General features: G+C 37.8%; 1 protein-coding gene across 14 annotated transcripts in view; it reads right to left on the bottom strand.

The window, feature by feature from the left end:
* Positions 1-21,147, bottom strand: part of CEP192 (centrosomal protein 192) — a 137,743-nt gene that overhangs the window by 115,851 nt on the left and 745 nt on the right. For 4 of the 14 annotated variants that reach the window (XM_045849775.1, XM_045849774.1, XM_045849773.1 and 1 more), the window contains exons 2-5: positions 15,332-15,499; positions 14,549-14,704; positions 7,903-8,078; positions 4,322-4,371 (exon numbers count right to left, since the gene is read on the bottom strand). In XM_045849775.1, the coding sequence (XP_045705731.1) occupies positions 4,322-4,371; positions 7,903-8,078; positions 14,549-14,704; positions 15,332-15,495 (546 nt within the window). In that variant the 5' untranslated portion in view covers positions 15,496-15,499. Of the gene's footprint in view, positions 1-4,321; positions 4,372-7,902; positions 8,079-14,548; positions 14,705-15,331; positions 15,500-21,147 lie in introns of those variants that run through there. The other 10 variants (XM_045849779.1, XM_045849778.1, XM_045849777.1 and 7 more) reach the window with 9 other exon arrangements.

Below are 21,147 nucleotides of genomic sequence, written 5' to 3' on the forward strand. Positions count from 1 at the left end.
AAAATTCAGGACAGACAGCTCAGGAATGAGGAGTCCCAGTCCCACACCAGGTCCCCTAGGCCAGGATTCCAGTGCCAAGAAGGTAAGTCCCCACAAATTCTGGTTGTAAAAACCAGCAGAGATTGAGTCAGTGAAGGAGGCTGCAGGAGCCCTCACCAGTTCCTCTTGGGGAACCCACATATGGACTCACCTATTTAGACTTGCTCCCTTTGAGCTCCAGCACTAGGGTGGCTGCTTGAAGGACAGCAGTAGTTTTAAGGGAGACTGAAGTTTCCAGCATCAGGGCAAGCAGAGGACATTGTCTGTTTGCTGAGCCTCCCCCTGTACAGTCTGTAGGCTGGTGCCATATCTGGGACTCCATCAACCTGCCTAACAGTGTCTGACCCATCCTGGAGATCCACAGAGGCTCTACCCCACCTAACTTACAGGCCCACCCAGGCTGCTTTTCCGTAAGAATGGCTGGTCTTGGCTCCTAATCCTACCAAACAAGCAACAGCTGGCCTCAGTGAGACCTAGTGGCAGCCAGATTAAAGTCACAGCTTGGATTCCCCTAGGAGTCACCTAGCCCAGCATAAGTAGCAGCCATCTCAGATTGCTTTACAGCTCAGGCAGGGCACCCTAAGGCAAAACACAGGTGGGGATGGACCTGAGCCTATACCACCCAGGAAATCCCAGGATGCAATGCACCCAGTGGACAGCTACAGACCACATCAGAGCACCACCACCCTGCCCCTGCATAGAGATCCTCCATGGAGGGCAGAGGTTGGTCGTCAGTGGTCACAGCCAATGCTTACAGCTGACTGGCCTAAGTAAATCCCTCCCATTGACCTGCCAACAGCAACCAAGGCTCAGCTATATGAGGAGGATATACTCAGCTCACACAAAAAGCATACCTCAAGTACCTAGTTTGGGTGATAGGGAAAACTGGGCCACTGGACCCTACAGAACAGCTACTACATTAGGCCACATTACCAAGACCTGGAGTCAAAGCAGCTCCATCTAATACGCAGAAACACAGGGAGGCTGCCAAAATGAAGGGACAAAGAAACATGGCCCAAAGGAAAGAACAGATCAAAAGTCCAGAAAGAGAGAGCTAAATGAAATGGAGATAAGCAATCTATCAGATGCAGAGTTCAAAACACTGGTTATAAGGATGCTCAAGGAACTTAGTGAGTACCTCAACAGCATAAAAAAGACCCACTCAGAAGCAAAGGATACACCAAGTGAAATAAAGAACAATTAACAGGGAAACAACAGTAGAATGGATGAAGCCGAGAATCAAATCAATGATTTGAAACACAAGGAGCCAAAAAAACAACCACACAGAACAAGAAAAAAGAATCCCCCCCAAATGAGGTCAGTATAAATAGCCTTTATGACAAGTTTAAGAGCTCCAACATTAACCTCTTATGGATGCTAGAAGTAGAAGAGAAAGAGCAAGAAACTGGAAATCTATTTGAAAAAGTAGTGAAAGAAAATTTCCCTGATTTGGTGAAGAAAATAGACATGCAACTCCAGGAAGCACCAAGAGTCCCAATTATGATGGATATAAAGAGGCCTATTCCAAGACACATCATTATTAAAAGGCCAAAGATTAAAGATTAAAAGAGAATCCTAAAACCAGAGAAAAGAAGTTAGTTACTGGAAGGTTGCCAGATGGGAGGGTGGAGGGGGAGAATGGGTAAAGAGGTGAGGGGATTAAGAATACAAATAGGTTATTACAGAATAGCCCTGGGGATGTAAAGTACAGTATAGGAAATACAGTAGCCAAAGAACTTGCATGCATGACCCATGGTAATGAACAATGTTGGGGGTATTGCCTGAGAGAGTGAGAGTGCTGGGTGGAGTGTGGTAAAGGGGGAAAAATCAGGACAACCATAACAGCATAATCAATAAAATATAATTTAAAAAGTACCCTTCTTCCTACCCCAATGTCACCTTCCTCCCATGACCCACATCCTTAAATTTAATATCTCAAAACATGCACATGCTCATAAGATCTAGTAATATAGTTGGTATACTAATAAGGTAACTAAGTTTCAGTAACACAGGCTTGCAACAGGAAGTGAAAATAATAGCAAAGTTGGACTGAGCAACCTACAATGGAAAAAGGTTTCTCTGTTCTTCAACCCAGGTACCATGTACCCCTAAGTACATTCAGGCTCAGAATACAATGTAATATTTCCTTCTAAGTGTCAAGTTAATTTCACAATCATATTATTTATCAAACAATACCAACTTCAGAATTACATTGCAAAATGCACACTAATTTTTAAGATTAAAAACATGGGTTCCCCATGCAACTGCACACTTATAGACGGCAGTGCTGCGATAATGCACATCATATAAGCTCATAAAGATCTAAGGCACCAGGGGTACCAGAGGCTACTGTTGTGGAACATAGGCTCTGTGTGTTGGAATATTTCATAATAAAAAATTAGGGAAAAATATGTATGAGTAAGATCAGTATGTAAAACACCGCTGCCTTTTTTGGTTATGGATGCTACTGACAACTCCATTCACTCTGCCATGCTTGTTACCTTACATATGGGCCCACTAAACTAGAGAGACCCTGAAAAACATCTTGATTCTGTTTAAGTGGTGTAGTTCTTACAGTTTAGATCAGGGGGGGTCAAATTCATTTTCACTGGGGGTCACATCAGCCTTACGGTTGCCTTCAAAGGGCCAAATGTAATTTTAGGACTATATAAATGTTAACTATTCTTAACAGTTAAGCAAGAGGTTGGCGCTGCCACCAGGTAGAAACAAGGTAGAGGGCTGGATTTGGCCCACGGGACCTTATGTTTGCCACCTGTGGTTTAGATGACGAGACCTGCCAAAACATATTTCCTTTAGTCTCTTGGATACCAGGACAGTTAAAGCTAAATCAGGACAGTTAAAGCTGAAATCTAGTAGTAACTCCCTCGAGTCCAGGTTTTTAAATATTTATTTTCCTTTTTCTCTCACTTCTTCGACCTTTTATCAAATATCTCATGTTTCTGTACTTGTTTTGCTGCTTTCCAGTTTTATGGTCTCTCTCTTTCATTATCAATGATTTCTAATGTTTTCAGGAAGCCAGTTCTTCAACCACTAAGCAAATAAATTACCTTTCAAAGGAAAATATTATGTTCTCTCTTTAGAAACCTTATTTTTCTAAATGTTCAAAGAAATCATGTTTTCTAACTCAATTTCAATTTGACTACACCTGAACTTCCTATCAAAGCCCATCTCATACTTCAAAGTTACTAGTGGTGACATACAGTGAGCAAGCTTATGGAGCAGAGGTCAACAAACATTTTCTGTAAAGGGCCAAACAGTAAATATTTCAGGTTTCGCCAGCATAGTCTCTGTCACACTTTTCAACCCAGCTATTAAGAGCCATGAACAATACAGAAACAAATGAGTGTGGCTATGTTCCAATAGAACTGGTATAGGGAAATAACTCTTACTTTGAACTCTTATAATCATTATATAAAAACTATCTTAAAAATTCCTAAAGTAAAAGAAAAACTGCAACTTCTTTATCAGCTTTAAAAGTACTTAGCTTATATTTTATAAACAAGTTACATAAATATGACACTATAGGCCTAAAATCCCAGTTCACTGTTTGCATTGGACATAAACTATGTAACTGCTCAACACCCCTTCGTTTGGGGAGCCCATGTCTTTTTACTTTGTGTGGTCCTGGTAGGGTTATCAGTCATATCCTCTATCTGTGCACATACAGACACTGATGCTCACATACACACACAGACAAGTAAACATACAGTCCATGTCATAAATCAGAGTGCTTTACCTCAACCCACCTCTTTGCTCAGTGATTTACATAGGGAAAGACATATGACTCAAGTGAGCTCATTAGAGTTGTCTTCTATTTTTTTGTTTTTAATTTATCCCAAAGAAAGATCATGCTTTTCTTTTTTATCATGGATGTTAAGAGTGTGGGGTTGAGTTGCCTACAAATAAAGACAGCTTCCCTATCATTCACGAAATTATTGAGTATGTGCTAACTCTGTGCCATGCACTCGGGATACACTAAACAAAACAAAGAGGACTCCTTACCCTCGAGACCCAACATCCTAGAGGGAACCAGCAAGCAAAGGGACAGCCAATCCTGATGACACAAAAAGCACAGGAATACATAGTCCCTGACCAGAACTACTCTCCACTTCCTAGTTACCTGAAGCAGTATCTTGGATTCTTCCTATTCACAAGTAGAAGATTTCTATTACCAGTACTACTTAGCATTTATATATGTGAAATAGGAACTTTCACTCTCCCAATAACTCCAGAAATTGGTAACAAACATATAAAAATTTACCTTGTTCTCATTATTCATCCATGATTGTAAACAAAAACCAACAGATGAGTCTATTTAAAAAAACAAAAACAAAAACTGAAAGACCAAGTTATTTTATCAACTGAATAGCCAACAGTATCTAAAAATAGCAAATTATTGAACTAAACACTTTTCCCTTTAAATAGAACACAGCACACATAAGTAATGCTCTAGAACCCACCATTGGTCAGTTAAATCAGAAAACTATTAGAATGGGAGTGTTCAAAATTAGCCCTGGCTGGTGTGGCTCAGTGGATTGAGCACCAGCTGTGAACCAAAAAGTTGCCAGTTTGACTCCTGGTCAGGGCACATGCCTGGGTGGTAGGGCAAGTCCCCAGTTGAGGGCATGCGAGAGGCAACCAATTGATGTTTCTCACACATTCATGTTTCTCTCCCTCACTTTCTTCCTCCCTTCTCCTCTCTCTGAAAATAAATAAAATCTTTAAAAAAAAATTATCCACATGCCCAAATAATTTAATATGAATCTAATAAAGATTCATATTAAATTAATTTAATATGAATCTAATAAAGATTCATATTAAATCTAGCTTTATAGAGGGTCTGGGGAAGAGATAAGCAAGAAAAATGACAACCATGAGTAAGCAACAGAATCCAAATACTGGGGCAATCTATATAGTGACTGACCTAGCCTATCTCAACAAGGCACTGACTTAACAGACATAACAACAAATGTACCATAACATAACTTTTCTTGAACCCAAATTCAACCAAACAGATTAGTAAATTGGATATGAACTAGAGTAGAGTACTATGTGACAATAAAAAAAATTAAGTTTGTTAATGGTCTTGATAGCATGTGGTTATAAAAGAAAATGTCCATATTTTCAGAGATGAACACAGAAATATGTAGGAATAAAATGTTTGGAATTTTTAAATAACATAAGAAAAAAATAAACCAGAAGAGATGAATCAAGCATGACAAAATCTTATACTAACTGAAACTATGGGATAGATAAATGGGAGTTTTTAACTGATATGAAATCTATAGATCATAAAATCATCCTCTGAAAGCATAAAATTTAGTTTTTTAGTATATTCACAAGGCTGTATAACCATATTTACTCTAATTCTAAGAGTGTCATTACTCTGGAAAAACACTATACTCATTAGTAGTCACTCCCCATTCTCCCTTCCCCCGAACTCTAGAAACCATTAATCTGCATTCTGTATCAATTTCCCTATTATGTATCCACACATTTACCTATGCATAAATAGAATTCTACAACATGTAACCCTTTGTGTCTGTCTTCTTTCATGTAGCATAATGTTTCCAAGATTCATCCATAATAGAGCACTTATTAATACTTTACTCCTTTTTATGGCTGAATACTACTCAATGTATGGACACAGACCATTTTGTTTATATACTCATCATTTAATGGACATTTAAGTTGTTTCCCCTTTTTATTTATTGTGACTAATGCTGCTATGAAGTCATGTAAAAGTTTGTATGGACATATATATCCATTTCCCTTGGGTATACACTTAGGACTACAATTCCTGAATCACATACATGGTAATGCTATGTTTTACATTTGATAAAACTGTCTAACTATTGGGTTGGCCAAAAGTTCATACAATGTCTCTAGTAGGACTTAGCTGTCTTTAACTTCATTTTAAACAATTTTGTTAGATTGTATTGTGACAGCTGTCTTATCAGCATTCATTTAAAAAAGAAAAACATCAAAAGTGGTGAATTTTTATGCAGTCATTTTAATATTGAAGATGGAAGAGATACATTTTCTATATATTATGCTTATCATCTCAAAAAAAGGTAAAAATGCAACAGACGCAAAAGACTTTTGCAGTGTGGAGAAGGTGCTGTGGCTAACTGAACCTGCCACAAGTGGTTTGCAAACTTCCTTGGTTACTACTGACATTTTGTCCAAATAATTCTTTGCTCCAGGGCTGTCTTATGCATTGGAAGATGTTTAGCAGCACCCCTGGCCTCTACCCACTAGAAGTCAATAGAGGGAGATAGCCGACATAACTTGAAATAGCCAAATGAAAAAAGTTATTGGTGAAAATGAAAAATTTGTCTTCTATTTTACAGAAAAAATTAAATGGACTTTTTGGCCAACCCAGTATTTTCACAGCAGCTATATCATTTTATATTCCCACCAGCAATGGACGAGGGTTTCAAATCTCCATACCAACACTTGTTATTGTCCATCTTTTTGATTATAGCTATTCTAGTAGGTGCAAAATGGTATCTCATGATTTTGATTTGAATATTCCTGATGACTAAAGATATTGAACATCTTTTCATCTTTATTGGTCATTTGTACAACTTCTTTTTTTCCTAATATTTTATTTATTTATTTTTACAGAGGGGGGAAAGAAAGAGGAGGAGAGAAACATCAATGTGTGGTAGCTTCTCACGCACCCCCTACTAGGGGCACAACTTGGATCACAAGCCAGGCATGTGCCCTGACTGGGAATTGAACCAGCGACCCTTTGGTTCACAGGCCGGTGCTCAATCCACTGAGCCACAACAGCCAGGGCTACAACTTCTTTACTGAAATGTTTATTGAAATCCTTTGCCCATTACACACAGTACTGGGTTTTCCTTTTATTGAGTTGTAAAACTTCTTTATATATTTTGAATGCTAATCCCTTACCATATATAAGATTTTCATATATTCCTCCTAAATTGTGGTTGGCTTTTCACTGTCTTGATAGTGTCTTTTGAAGCACAAAAGTTCAATTTTGAGGAAGTCCAATTTATCTATTTTTTCTTCTATTGCTTATGAATGTGAGGAGTTAATACTATTCTACTTTTATGCATACTTGACATTTTCCATAAAGAGAAATACAAACATCCTTCAATTTTTTAACATAAATATATAAATGTGCACTCATTCATCAATCTTATAATGCAGCTAAAGCAAGGCCTTTTGAGTACTGAATCAGTTTGGAGTTACACGGTATCTTTGTTACATAAGCATATACATACTTTTCAGATTCTAGTCTTTATTTCTTTGAAAAAGAGAATACAGAATACTTAAAAGCAATCTGACAGGAGAAGCCCTGTACAATTTTCCCCACATTTTTGCAGTTTCTCCCCCAGATCTAATTTGAAGCAATTTTTCATATAATTCCAAAGTATTCAATTTTGTTATCTTAGAAAAACTATTTTTAGAACTTATAATTCTTATAAAAATAAGTTTAGGAACAAAAATGATTGTTAATAAGAATATAAATTAATTAGTAAAGAGAAATGCAAAAGGTATACTAAAATCAGTCTCCTTGTCTTGAACATAAAGTGTGCTGTGGCTATCAGTGTGGTTTCCAAAGGAAAGGAGATTTCAGCTTAATCAGTAAAGACAATTAAGAAATTGATTTTAAGAGACCTTTTCCTATAAAGTATTATAAACATAATATTAATAGGTAAATGTCAAACCAAAGCATTTTCAGCTAACAGCTTAAGATATATATAGCTGTTAAGTTATAGCTTAAGATAAATACCAGTCCAAAGATAGAGAAATGAGAAAGGAAAATAAAATATATAAATTAAGAAATAATTCCTTATACTTCAGGACCTTGCACTTGTTCCAGTGGTAAAATCCTAACACAAGAATCTTCACTCTGAAAGGATTCTGCAGTTTTAGTCTCTTTCTCTTCTGTTTTTGCCAGATCGCTGGGAAAAGCCAACTCTTTGAGGACAGCATCCGACAAATGTTGACTTTCTATGTGGTTCTTTCTCCTAGAAACAGAACTTTTGAAATTAAGGAACAGATTGATCATGAAATGTTAGTCACCTTGGGAAAATCTATAAAACATCCATTAATCAGTTATGCATTTTATCTCTCAAAAAAGTAAATACAATGAAAAGAAACATTGCTAGGACCAGCCAAAAACTACAACTGGTCACACTGCATGTCACACTAGGAACTGCGCCATCATTTTGCGTCCAGTGATGGACAGTCTACCAAAATCAAATACATTATCACACTGCTACTGTGCCTCTCAAGTGATGAGGGTTTTTTCTTTCCCAAATAAGGATCTCCAAATCTATCATATATAGAGAGAAAGTCGGCTTTCTAAAAACAAGATAAACTCAAAGGTTACTGCTAGGCTTGCCAAATAGCTAATTATCTGAATTACTAAATGTTTTAACAAGTTTTATTGTTAGCCCCTACCACTGTTCTTGTCCCTATTTTTCTATCTACATCTGTTGTTTTATGTCTAGATGAAAATGTTTTCCCTTAAAGGCAGTTTTCCTCCCAACCTACGGCAAAAGCTCCTGGGTCTGTCACAGCTCACAGAGTCATTTCACCAATAGGAGGAGGGGTAAGGATGGAACTGTAGAAAAAAGCTTCTAAATGCAACAAATTTATCATCTGACCAACTAATATCTAGGGCTAGGCTTAAATCTGCCAGGGTGACTGAAAAGAAAGTAGCCCTTCCATATACTCCAAATTCTAACCCTTTGTGCCTACGGCAATTCCCCAACTCTAATTTCTTTCCCCGTTTCTCCACCTCTTTATTGGTGCTAAAATTAAAAGCCACTAACTTAATCCAATGGTGCATTCATAGGCCAATATAGGAAAGTTTCACCCCAATCAAATAGAGCTGATAAAAGAAGGGTTGGATAGGCAGGAAGCATATAAATGGATACAAAGTAATGTGAGAGAGAAGATAAAAAGAAAAAGTGGTGGAAGGGAGTAAGATGGTGACATGAAATATAAAAACGAAAAAACAAGTTAGGACATTCTGGTTAATTTTGTATTTTAAAGCCCTCCCTTGAGCAGAGCATGTAGTGTGACATTAGAACTTGAGCATAACAGAGATAGTTGAGGGCACTCTAACTGCTACCATTCCTAAAATCTTCTTCAAACTTACACCTATCCCTTGTTTTTATTAGCCCATCAAAATTTATCAAATTAAGTCGTAAGCGTCAAGTAAAGTTGTCAAACCTCCAGGGAATTCATTAAAATGCCAGTAAGGACAGCTATAAGTGAAGCAATCTAGATGAGATCCACCAATCCTAGCCCAACCTTACCTCTGATTCTATAATCTGAAAAGTAGATGGGAGGTGCAGAGGAAAAGAAATCTGTGGTCCAGAATAAAAACAAAGCATCCAAGAGCAGAAAACAAATCTGCCTGGAAGAACCACAGTAATATCTCCTGACTATAGTCAGAAGGAGGGCAGGAGGCGAGAGCAGCAGAGAGTGATTGACTGAAAGTCTGTCAAGATCTCCATGTCAGGCAGAACTCTACTGTTTCTTCTCAACCCACACACACAAAACAACAGTGTCAACATGATACTGAACACCTAGGGAAAAGGCTCTTCTCCAGACAAGGCATACAAAACACCTGTGCAGAATAAAGCTATGATGGTAACAGCAGCCCAGAACAGAGCATTAAACCCCTAGCATGAAACATGCCCCTCACCCCCACCACAGCCTGTTCATCCTAATGTGAAGCTGGCCAGGGGTGCTGCCCTACTCACACAGAGACCTAGTGGAAATGACACCTGGACACCCAACAGCTGAGCATGTCTACATTAGCAGCCTAGAAGACAGCTACTACCCTGGATGGTGTGAGTCAGTTGAAAGAAGCATTGTCCCATACACCAAATGGCTGCAGGTGCAATCCCCAGACAGGACATGTATAGGAAGCAACCAATCAATGTTATCGATGTTTCACATCAATGTTTCTCTCTTTCTCTCTCCCTTTCTCTCTCTCTAAAATCAATAAATATATATTTTTTAATTTAATTAAAAGAAAAAAAGACAGCCACAATCAGACACATTTGGAGAAGGAGCTGCTCAAGAGAGGAAAAAATAAAGATGAACAAACTAAACAAATAACCCCAGAGACAAGGAATAATTTATAGAACTTTGAAAAAAATTCATTTACAATCTTCAGAAACACTCAAGTAGCTAGCTATTGCATCCACAAAAAGGAAGCCATTACAAAAAATGAGAGACCAGAAAAAAAGAGCACTCAAAATTATGAACTTAATAATCTACAAAACTGTCTTTTCTTTGAAAAAAGAAAAAAATAGGAAAAAACAATGGAAACAGATTAATACAAGCAGTCCAAAACAGGACCAGAAAGAAGAGATAAAAATAGAAAGTTGCCAAAGTATTAATAATATAGAGTAAAGCACAGAAACCTCTGAATTGATGTCAATTAAAATTTAGTGAGTGGGGGAGAGGGGAAACCCAGTCCAGGAGTTGAGCGTGAGGCCAACACAATGCATGTAGGACTTTACTTCATTGAGACTCCTATCTTCCACCAACAGAGGTCAAAAACACCACTTCCCCAGACCTCTTCGCCTCCAAAGAGTGTCAAATAGTTACTACCAATATTCCCCTTGCCTCCCCCCATAACCAGTCTTATCACCAATATCACTTCCGTGAGACTAACTTCATGATGTCCTTTGTCCCTATTTATTTCAGTCCCTAGAATAAATCAGGAATCCTTACTGCCAGCATTCTAAGCTGCCTAAGACTGCACACCCCCTTTCTTCCGTTCCCAACAAACAAACCTTTCCACTGTGCTTTTAGAAAGTACAGTGCTGGATTAGCAAAATTTTGCTATTCCTGAACCCCTTTCCCTAAACATTCCTCTCACCTCACTGCTTTAATGAAAATCTGGATGTCCTCTGAGAACATTGCTCTCCCTAAGCTTTGTCAAATGGGGACAGGACTGTTGTCCCTCCCACAGCATTAGGATCACTGGGTGTGGAGATGGAATACATCCCATATTTTGCTGTGTATAAGGTGTACTTTTTTGCCCAAATTTTTGAGGGAAAAATAAAGATGCATATTATACATGGTTATAATGATTACATACCATGAGTATAATATTCCCAAGTAGAATGAGCACAAAAACATGGGTGTGCATTATACGCAGGAGCGCATTATACATAGCAAAATGCTTAAGTCCTCAGTACCACTTCCAGATCATTCTTCCTAAAGCCTCTCAACTGAGAATCACCTACTACTCCTCATATCATCTGCCTTAGTACCACACTCCATAATCCTGTGACTCCACCCAAGTCTCCAATTGCCACATTTCACACTTTAACCCTTCTGATATCCTCTCCCCTTCCTTAAGATAAATCCCATGGCCAGTCATCATACATCTCAACTCCCTTGTCCCTTCCCCTATCAAAATACAACCCTGGTTAACCTCAACTCTCCACTTAGACTTTACCAGCACTCCTGTAGCTGCTAAATGTGGTTGGAGAAAATATCACAATCACACTGAGCAGTCTCACACTGAAGTCATTACCATGACCCTCAACTGGGGCTCCTGATGCTCTCTGACAACCCTCCTATATTTCCCTTGTCTGTTCACTTTTCCCACATTCCCATAGGATTTTTACATCTGGCTTTTCAAACCACCAACTCCTCCTTCTCCTCCCTGCTCACTGAGTTGATGGAAAAACCTGCAGCACTGAAAGGACAACTTCCTCAGATTCTCACCACATGTATGCACACATATTCCACTTTCTCATCCGTTAATACAGAGGAACCATCCATAGTCAACCCCTCTAAAGTCATTCCCTCCATTGCACATTAGATCCTAGCCTCTCTTATTATTTACACAAAGACATTGCTCTATCAAGTGTCTTCTCTTTCTACATAATTCAAATTTTCCTTTTCCAAATAATCATCCTTATTACCATCTAAACATGCAATAACTCAACCCACCACAAAAAAAGAAAAAAAAACTTCTCTTGTCCCATGACATCTACCAACTATCACAGCCCAGTTCTCTGCTCCCTTTTGTAGAAAAACTCCACAAGTTGTCTACTCTTACTGTCTCCAATACTAACTTCCCATTCTCCCTTACACTCTACTACACTACTGTGCCTCCTCCTACTTCCACCAAAACCACTTGTCAGGGATATCAAGTCTATGCTAATTCCAACACTCACTTCTTAGTCCTCATTTTATATGACACACTGAATTACTTTCTCTTCCTTTATGTGTGTCTTCATGTGGCTTTCAAGACACTCTTCCTACCTCTAATCACTAATTCTTAGTCCATATGTCCATTCTCTCTCCCCATCTTCTTAATACAGAGTAGGCAAAGTTGGTCTTTGGCTACTCTGTATTAAGTAGGCAAAGTTGTCAGTACATACAACATAGTTTATTCTTGTATTATTATTTATTTATTAATGATTGTACTATTTATTATTAACCTACTTTTACCCACCCCTATACTGAAGCACCTAAACATCAAGTCTTGATGCTCTTCTCTTCTCCATTTAACTCACTACCTTGATAATCCAACCTCCTAGTGGTCTTCCTGCTTCCAGTCTTAACTCCCAACCATCTAGTCTCAACACAGTAGCAAGAGTGAGCCTTTTAAAACATAATTCAAATGGGACCCTCTAATGGCTTTCTGTCTCGAAATCCAAGTGCTTGCTCATCCACTCTAGCCTCCTTCCTGGCCATGCTCCTACCTTAGTGACTTTATGCTGGTTGCACTCTCTACCTGAAATCCTCTTCCTCCTGATAGCCACAAGGCTAACTTCCTCCTTCAAACCTTTGCATATATCTTAAACCTTCTCAATGAGACTCACACTGACCATTCCCTTCCCTTCCTAATAACCCTCCTTATCATATTCTACTTTTTCTGGCACTTTTCCCTTCTTATAAGATTTTCCCTACTATAAAATTGGTATATTTTAATGTTTTTCTTAATGTTTGTCTTGTTCACTGATAATTTCTAAATACCTGGAGAAGTATCTGGCACATAATAGGCACTTATCAGAAATACACAATGATGGATGAATACAGAAAGAGTTAACATCTTTGATATGTAGAAAGGGCTTACATCTAAATGTTATCAAGAGGCAATTCACAACACAAATAAAAATAATGAATAAACATTCAAGTATGTTTGATTCAGCCCTGGCTGGGTGGCTCAGTTGGTTGCTAGTTCAATCCCTGGTCAAGGCATATACCTAGGTTGCGGGTTTGAGGGAGGCAACTGATAGTTATTTCTCTCTCACACCAGTGTTTCTTTCTCCCTTCCTCTCTCTGAGAATCAATGAACACATCCTCAGTTGAGGATTAAAAAAGGAAAAAAAAGTATGCTAGATCCAGAAACACTCAATTATAAATTAACACACAGAAAACTTTGACTATCTGTTAATACCACCATCTGTAATATCAACAGATATCTACCATTTATATTTTGCTGTACAGACTTCCAGACTTTTGAATATGCATTTATGCATGTGTATAAACTTTTTTGCTTCTAAAATCAAAGATTAAAAACAGTACTACCAAATACAGAGGACAGCTCAGAAAAGCAGGCATTCTCACTTATCTTCTAGTGGGATTGTAAATTGGCACAAATGTTCTAAAGAGCAATGTGGCAATTTCTAACAGTCTTTAAATACTTAAAACTCAGCAATTTCAATCCTAGAAATGTATCTTAATAAAATAATCTGTAAGGTGTGGAATATTTATGTATAAAGAAGTTCATTAAATATATAACAGCAAAATTCCAATAATTTAAATGCCTAACATGGTATAGCGGTTAACATTATGATACAAATACACACTGTAACTGAAAGATAAGCACAATGTATTAATTTTTTAAGATAATAAACAATATGTATAGTTTAATCCTATTTTATAAAAATATATATAGAGATGTATGTATACACACGTATACATGCACAGAAATACCTGGGAAAAAAGAAAAAAAGAAAAAAAAGTCTGGAAGACTATACAGTACATAAAAATGTAATCAACATCTACTCTCCAGCTAGTGGGATTTCAGACTTTATTGTCTTCCTTATACTTCTCTGTATTTCCTTTATTCAATGAACATACATTACTACTGGAATCAGAAAAAGTGTTTTAAAAGACTTAAGTGTTTGTGTTTACTATAAATATTCATATGAGAAAGTGAGACACAATCAACTTTCATTTTCTACAAGACCTAGGCTCACTTTTCTTTTAAAATCATCACCTGAGGAGAGGTTTATTGATTTTAGAGAGAGGAAGGGAGAGAGATAAACATCAATCAGGTGCTTCCAACATGTGCCCCAATCAGGTATCGAACCCACAACCTAGGTATGTGCCCTGACCAGGGATCAAACCTGAGACCTTCAGGTGTACAGGACAACACTCCAACCAATTCAGCCACCCAGCCAGGGCTGAGACTCACTTTTAATACAGTAAAAGCAACATGGAGGTACAAACTTACTCATCATCCTGGAAGCTAAGCTGTAACTTCACTCTTGGTTCAGCTTCATTCTGGCTACTGGGAGATGACTCAGACGGAACTGAAAACCTCCCTTCTACTAAATAAGATGCCTGGATATTAGAATACCTATACACACACACACACACAAAAAAAAATCTGTTTTTAATTAAATTATGCACATCTAAAATTCACTGTGACATAAGATATATTGATTATGAAATCAATCAGATGGTAAAGCAAATTGAGCCTCAGTGTTCAAAACCGTCATCCTGTGTGCAAACCACTGATACGGATCAGCAATGGGCATGTGTGTATTAAACAAGAGTCACAGAAATCTTAAAGCTGAAAGAATTTTAGAGTTAATCCAGCCCCTTCATTCCAAAGGTAAACAAGATGCTCTTTACCCAATGTTAGGTTGGGAAGGCAGAAAAGTGTTTAGATATTTAAGAATGGGCAAGCTGTATACATCATATTTAACTCAAATTACCAGCCACCATTAAGGCTGTACTAATACAAAGCCAAAACACTGTGGCAGAAAAAATAATTAATAGACCAAAGGTCATTGGTACTCAATCCCAAATTCACTCATTCACCACTGATAAAGCAATGTCATTGGGAAAGAGACATTAAGATTTAATCTTTTTCCATATTAATTTTCCATCTCTGTGGCCATCTCCCTCAGATAAAGCAAAAACTCAAGCTTGACAGAAATTTTACAGACGTATCAGCATATTGGATGGTTTCTGGACCTAAAAAAACATCATCTGCTCAAACAATTCTTACCTATTATCAGTGCTGGCTCCATTTCTAGCAAGTGTTGAAACAGCAACAGGCAAGCCAAGATTTGAAGAAAACGTGACATTTTCCAAAATCCCACTGTTACCAAGTAATGAATTGGTTAAAAAGCTTGGAAATGACTCGTCAGCTATACCTCGAAAATCTTCCATATCACTGCAACAATAAAAGTTTCTATGAATCAAATATTACTATAAAACTTTAGTAAATAAGAGAACAAGTATCATAAATCATAGGAAAAAAAATCATATTTTGGAAAGAGCACTAAGAAGTAGATACATTCTGAGCTAAAGTAATTCTCAGAATATTTTGCTACTTTATAGCTGAGAATATAAAAATCAAACTATATTAACATAATAATGAAACACAACACAGCTTAACTTAGTCTCAGACTGCTACAGCGAAAAACAGGAATCACAAACTGATCCAGTAAAGAAGCAAAGAAGGGACAACACTGATGGCATACAGATGATTTTAGGATATACTTAAAAGTGTACTAGTAGGGTACCCATTCTAACATGGAATAGGAAATTTTAAAAAAACTAGCAAAATATAGTTCCTGATTTCAGAGATTATTATTAAAGATATGTAAACAGTTTAAAAAGTGAGTCCACTTAAAGAAAAATTTTAAATTAAAGTATATTTGACACATGGAGAAAGCAAAATGGTAGAAGTGGTATATAAAAAACTAAGGCTAGAAAACAATGGCAAAGAACATATATTACTGATAGAGAACCTCCAGCCCATATTAGCCTTTGGTTCAAGTGGACCCTAACACAGTACTCAGAGGAGACGTTACTCAATTTCAAAAGTATGTCCGAGTGCTTATAAGGGCTATGTGGACTTCAATAAAGAAAATCATTACATTAGAAAAGGCTTAATAAATGAGAGGGTATTGGTGCTTTACCTTGAAGGGGGCTTTTTTAAAAAAAGATTTTATTTATTTATTTTTAGAGAGGGAAGGGAAAAGGGAGAAAAGTCAATGTGCGGTTGCTGGGGGGCACGGCCTGCAACCCAGGCATGTGCCCTGACTGGGAATCGAACCTGCGACACTTTGGTTCGCAGCCCGCGCTCAGTCCACTGAGCTATGCCAGCCAGGGCTTGATAAGGGGGCTTTTAAAGATGACTGATAAACATAAGCAAAGGAGGGAGAAATATTAAGATTTATTGCATACCTATTACCTTAAGTCCTTTATCCTCATTTACAAATAAACAAACTCAGACACTAAATTTAACTAAAATTTACCCAAGACTACAATTAGTAACATTCAAATCCAGGTGTGACTCCAAAATCCACTCTAATAACTGTGTGGTAGCAACAGCAAGTGCATCAGTGTATTTTGGCAAAGGGCATATAAAATAACATGATAAATGAAACCATGGAGCCAGATCCTAAAAGCCTTAAGTTGTATATTAGGAGTCTAACCTGTATGTTACAGCCCAGGAAAGGACTATCTCATCAACCTACAGTAGGGAGAGGGCTTCAAATCTGAAAGGGTATTCAAAGAGCTACCACAATTGGTAAGAAAGACAAAAAGGAAGGACTGTGCCAGGGTCAATGAAAAATGCACTGAAGTATAGATTTTCGGTAGTATGAAATAATTTAATTACAAAATAGAAAAAGTTTTAAGACCACTAGAGAGCTACAAAACTTATTTAATTATGGATGAAGTATCCATGCTCCTGTCAGAAGCCCACTTCTCCTCTTTGTACTTGATCCCAACCCCTCTCACCAATGCAGTGACAGAGCCTGGGCCTCTCTCCTGAACCTCAGATATTCAACTACCTACTTAACATTTTAACTTAGATATCTAACAGGCACCTAAACTTAGATCTTGATTCCATTTCATTCCAACCTCCTCAAAAAATAGCCTGCTCTTCAAATCTTCCCCAAAGAGCAAAATGGTAACTCCATTCTCTAGCTGCTAAGCCCCAAAACTTTAGTCAGTACTGACTCCTCTCTCTCATATTCACACACTCCCATATGCAATCTCGAAACAAATGACAATGGCCCTGGTCAGGTAGCTCAGTTGGTTAGAGCTTCATCCTAATACACCAAGGTTGCAGGCACATACAAGAAGCAATCAATGACTGCATAAAAAAGTGAAACAAATGGTTTCTCTCTCTCTCCTCCCCACCTCCAAAATCAATAAGCTTGTTAAAGAAAATGACAATGGTTATGCTGTAACAATATAACCAGAACCTGCCATTTCTTACTACTTCCACTGCTGCCACCTTGGTCAAGCCACCACCACCTCCTGCCTGGATACTCACTATGATAGCCTTCATTCGCCACACCTCTCTTCTTCCTCCCCTAGTCTATTCACACCACACTAAAGTTAGCCCTGGCAGGGGTGTCCAAACTGCAGCCCACAGGTTGCATGTGGCCCAGGATGGCTATGAATGTGGCCCAACACAATATAGTACATTTATTTAAAACCTTTTGCTGCTCATCAGTTTTTGGTTACTGTTTGTGTATTTAATGTGTGGCCCAGAGATGCCAAAATGTTGGACACCCCTGCTGCTATGGTAAATCAAGTACTTTCACTCTTTAGCTCAAAACCCTCCAATGTGTTTCCCATCTAGAGTAATGTTAGTCCTTATAATGACCAATGAAGACAGGATAATCTCTGACTTTGTCTCCTACTACTCTTCTCCCTTCTTCATTCCTGTCCTGTCATCCTATCCTCCCTGTTGTCACCAAAACACATTAAAGCTCCTGCCTCAGAGCCTTTGCCCTTACTCTTACCTCCTTCCAGCACACTGATATCCAAGGCAGACTCACATCTTGCTCCTCCACTTCTTTCAGGTCTTGCTATAAATGCCCACTTACCTGTCAAGTCTTCCCTCAGATATCTATACACTCTAATACACTCCAATTTCCTTGTCCTCCTTTCTTTTTTCTGTAGTATTCAGCACCACCTGGCATGCTATACAGCCAGGGCAAAGGTAGGTTTACAATTGCATGGAAAATAACACAACAATTAATAAATAATACAAGAATAAATTCTGTTTTTCATGTACTCAAAACTGTAAACCTACCTTTGCCCCACCCTGTATAATTCACCATTTAACTATTTCCCCCTATATTAGAAAGTTAAGCCCCAGAGGGCAGGGATTCGGCCTGTTTTATGCTTGAATTCCTATCCAGGGCAGTGCCTTGCACAGAGTAGACCTCAATAAATTTGTTAAATGAATGTTTTCATTTATGTCAATACACAGGAAATTTATCACCAACTATCATGTAAGTACCCTCCTCTCAAATAATGCCCCAGCATTTTCCTCTTGAATATTTCTATTTCCTCTTCTTGATTTCTATAAACACATTCAAAGTTCTTCCATCTTTCACTTGCACTTCCTGCCACCAATTCTCACTTTCCACTCACAGCTAAGAGTCTTAGAAAAATCCAAAATTACTACTTATACACCTCTTCCTCTTATATTAGGATTACCCAGGATTCTGATCTCAGATCTTGACATGAAATGTATGGGGTTGACCAAAAAGTCTGTATGATTTCTTCCATTAAAAAAAGGACACATTTTTCATTTTCACCAATAACTTTATTCATTTGGATATTTCAAGTTATGTCGGCTATCTCCCTCTATTGCGTTCTAGTGGGTAGAGGCCAGGGGTGCTGCTAAACATCTTCCAATGCATAAGACAGCCCTGGAGCAAAGAATTATTTGGCCAAAATGTCAATAGTACCAAGAAAGTTCGCAAACCACTTGTGACACATTCAATTAGCCACAGCACCTTCTCCATACACTGTACAAATCTTTTATTGCGTTTGTTGTGTTTTTACCTTTCTTGAAATAATAAAGCATAATATGCCAAAAATGTTGTGTATTTCTTCCATCTTCAATATTAAAATGGCTCCACAAAAATTCATCAATTTTGGTAAGTTTTTTTAAATGCATGCAGATAAGACAGCTGTCACAATACAATCTAACAAATTGTTTCAAATGAAGTAAAAGACAGCTAAGCATTACTAGAACCATCATGAGGAATAAAATTAAATCAACTTTTTCGCCAAGCCAATATATACATTTCTCTAATCCCTCCACCAGAATTGCATGGTAGCCATTTTCCCTACTATTGAAGGAGCTGAGGCCAAAAAAGGGAATTAAGAGACCTTTCCAGGTCAGCCACACAGTGCATATAGGAGTAGAAGATTCACACCCAGGCAAGTCTGGCTCTGGAGTATTCTTCCTTTTGCACTAATGCCATCTCACTCATCTTTAAATCACCTCAGCACAGACCTCCTCTATTCTAAAATTGACACTCCTATTTCCAAGTGGCTCTGTAGTGCAAAGCCAACATATATAAAACTAGATTACCTTTCCCCCCAACACTCTTCCTATTATAGTTAGTTTTGATATGTATTATCCATACTCTCTTGCTATACATGCTAGACCATCTGATCCTTTCTGCTCTCTCAGTTACCAAATTATAATGCTTCTAAGTCCAAATATATCTCTGGAGCTAAGACCCATTTAGATATTCCCAAAACCTGCCACCCATCACTATTTTGTTTTAATCCTCACCAGAGGACATTTTTTCATTGCTTTTTTTTAGAAAGAAGAAAGAGAAACATTGATCAATTGCCCTCCATACATGCCAGTACCAGGGACCGTACACACCCTACCAAGGGATTGTACGTTTCTGGACTAGGACCAAACCCACAACCTAGGTATGTACCCTAACCAGGAATTGAACTCACAATCCTCTGGTTACAGAACAATGGTCCAAACAACTGAGCAACACAAGTCAAGGCACCCATCACTTTTTAATCTAAATCACTGCATTAGTCTTCCAACTAGCCTTCCCATGTCTGGTCTTGTAATTACTATGCTATTCATTTACAGATATAAAAACTGCATTAAAGTACATACCAAACTCTTTAAGAGTTATTCCTGTTAGGAGTCAAATCTAAGAAAATTTATGTATTAAGCAAAGATCATTCACGCAACAATCATTATCAAACACAAATCATGAAAGACACTCTACTAGCAGCAGAAATGCAAAAATAAATAAGGCAACTCCCCTCAGGTTGCTGACAATCTCTATCAATTATGATATAGTGTTAAGTGGTTGGCCAGAGCTTTGCTATGGTTGCAAGAGTAACACAACCTAGTGGAAGATTCCTCAAAATGTACTCTAATTACTTTGTTTATGATTTCCAGAAAGGATTATTACACTTGTTCTACACCATCCATAGACATACCACATTCCTAAAGCTTTCCTAAAGGGAAAATTCCCTGACTTCCCTCTATATTGCATTACTCACCCCTTCTCCATCACTTAAAGTGCAGTCAATATCATGTTATCTTTCCTTTTAATACTTGAACTAAGTAGCCTCTTTGAGATTTCTCTTGCTATTTCCTTAAAGTGGTAACCTCAAAATTTTGCATTTGAGTTCATTAATATTTAGTTGTTTTAATTACACTTCCGGATATGTAAAATATCATTTACGGTAGCCATCGATTGGAGGGCTACCTTTACAATTAAACACATTTAAAAGCATGTGCTGTGGAAAAAAAGACAGTCATACTTCCCAAATATCCAATATTTAACCCTGGCATTTTAAGCTGTATCTTAAAATGCAGGAATTCAGTATATTTTCAAAACTTACTGCAAACTTTGTCCACAAAACCACAATTTGAAGAAAAAGCTGATCTTGGAGCAGTAAAAACTCCAGGTGAACAATTTCAAAGTGGTTAACAGCAAATGGAAACACTGTCATAAAAAGAGCTGTCCTCCACAAGACTACCTCGAAAAGGACCCCGTGTTTTACTAAACAAAG

The sequence above is a fragment of the Phyllostomus hastatus genome, unplaced genomic scaffold (genome assembly GCF_019186645.2).
Source record: "Phyllostomus hastatus isolate PE091 unplaced genomic scaffold, TTU_PhHast_1.1 phas_contig_80, whole genome shotgun sequence".
NCBI lineage: Eukaryota > Metazoa > Chordata > Mammalia > Chiroptera > Phyllostomidae > Phyllostomus > Phyllostomus hastatus.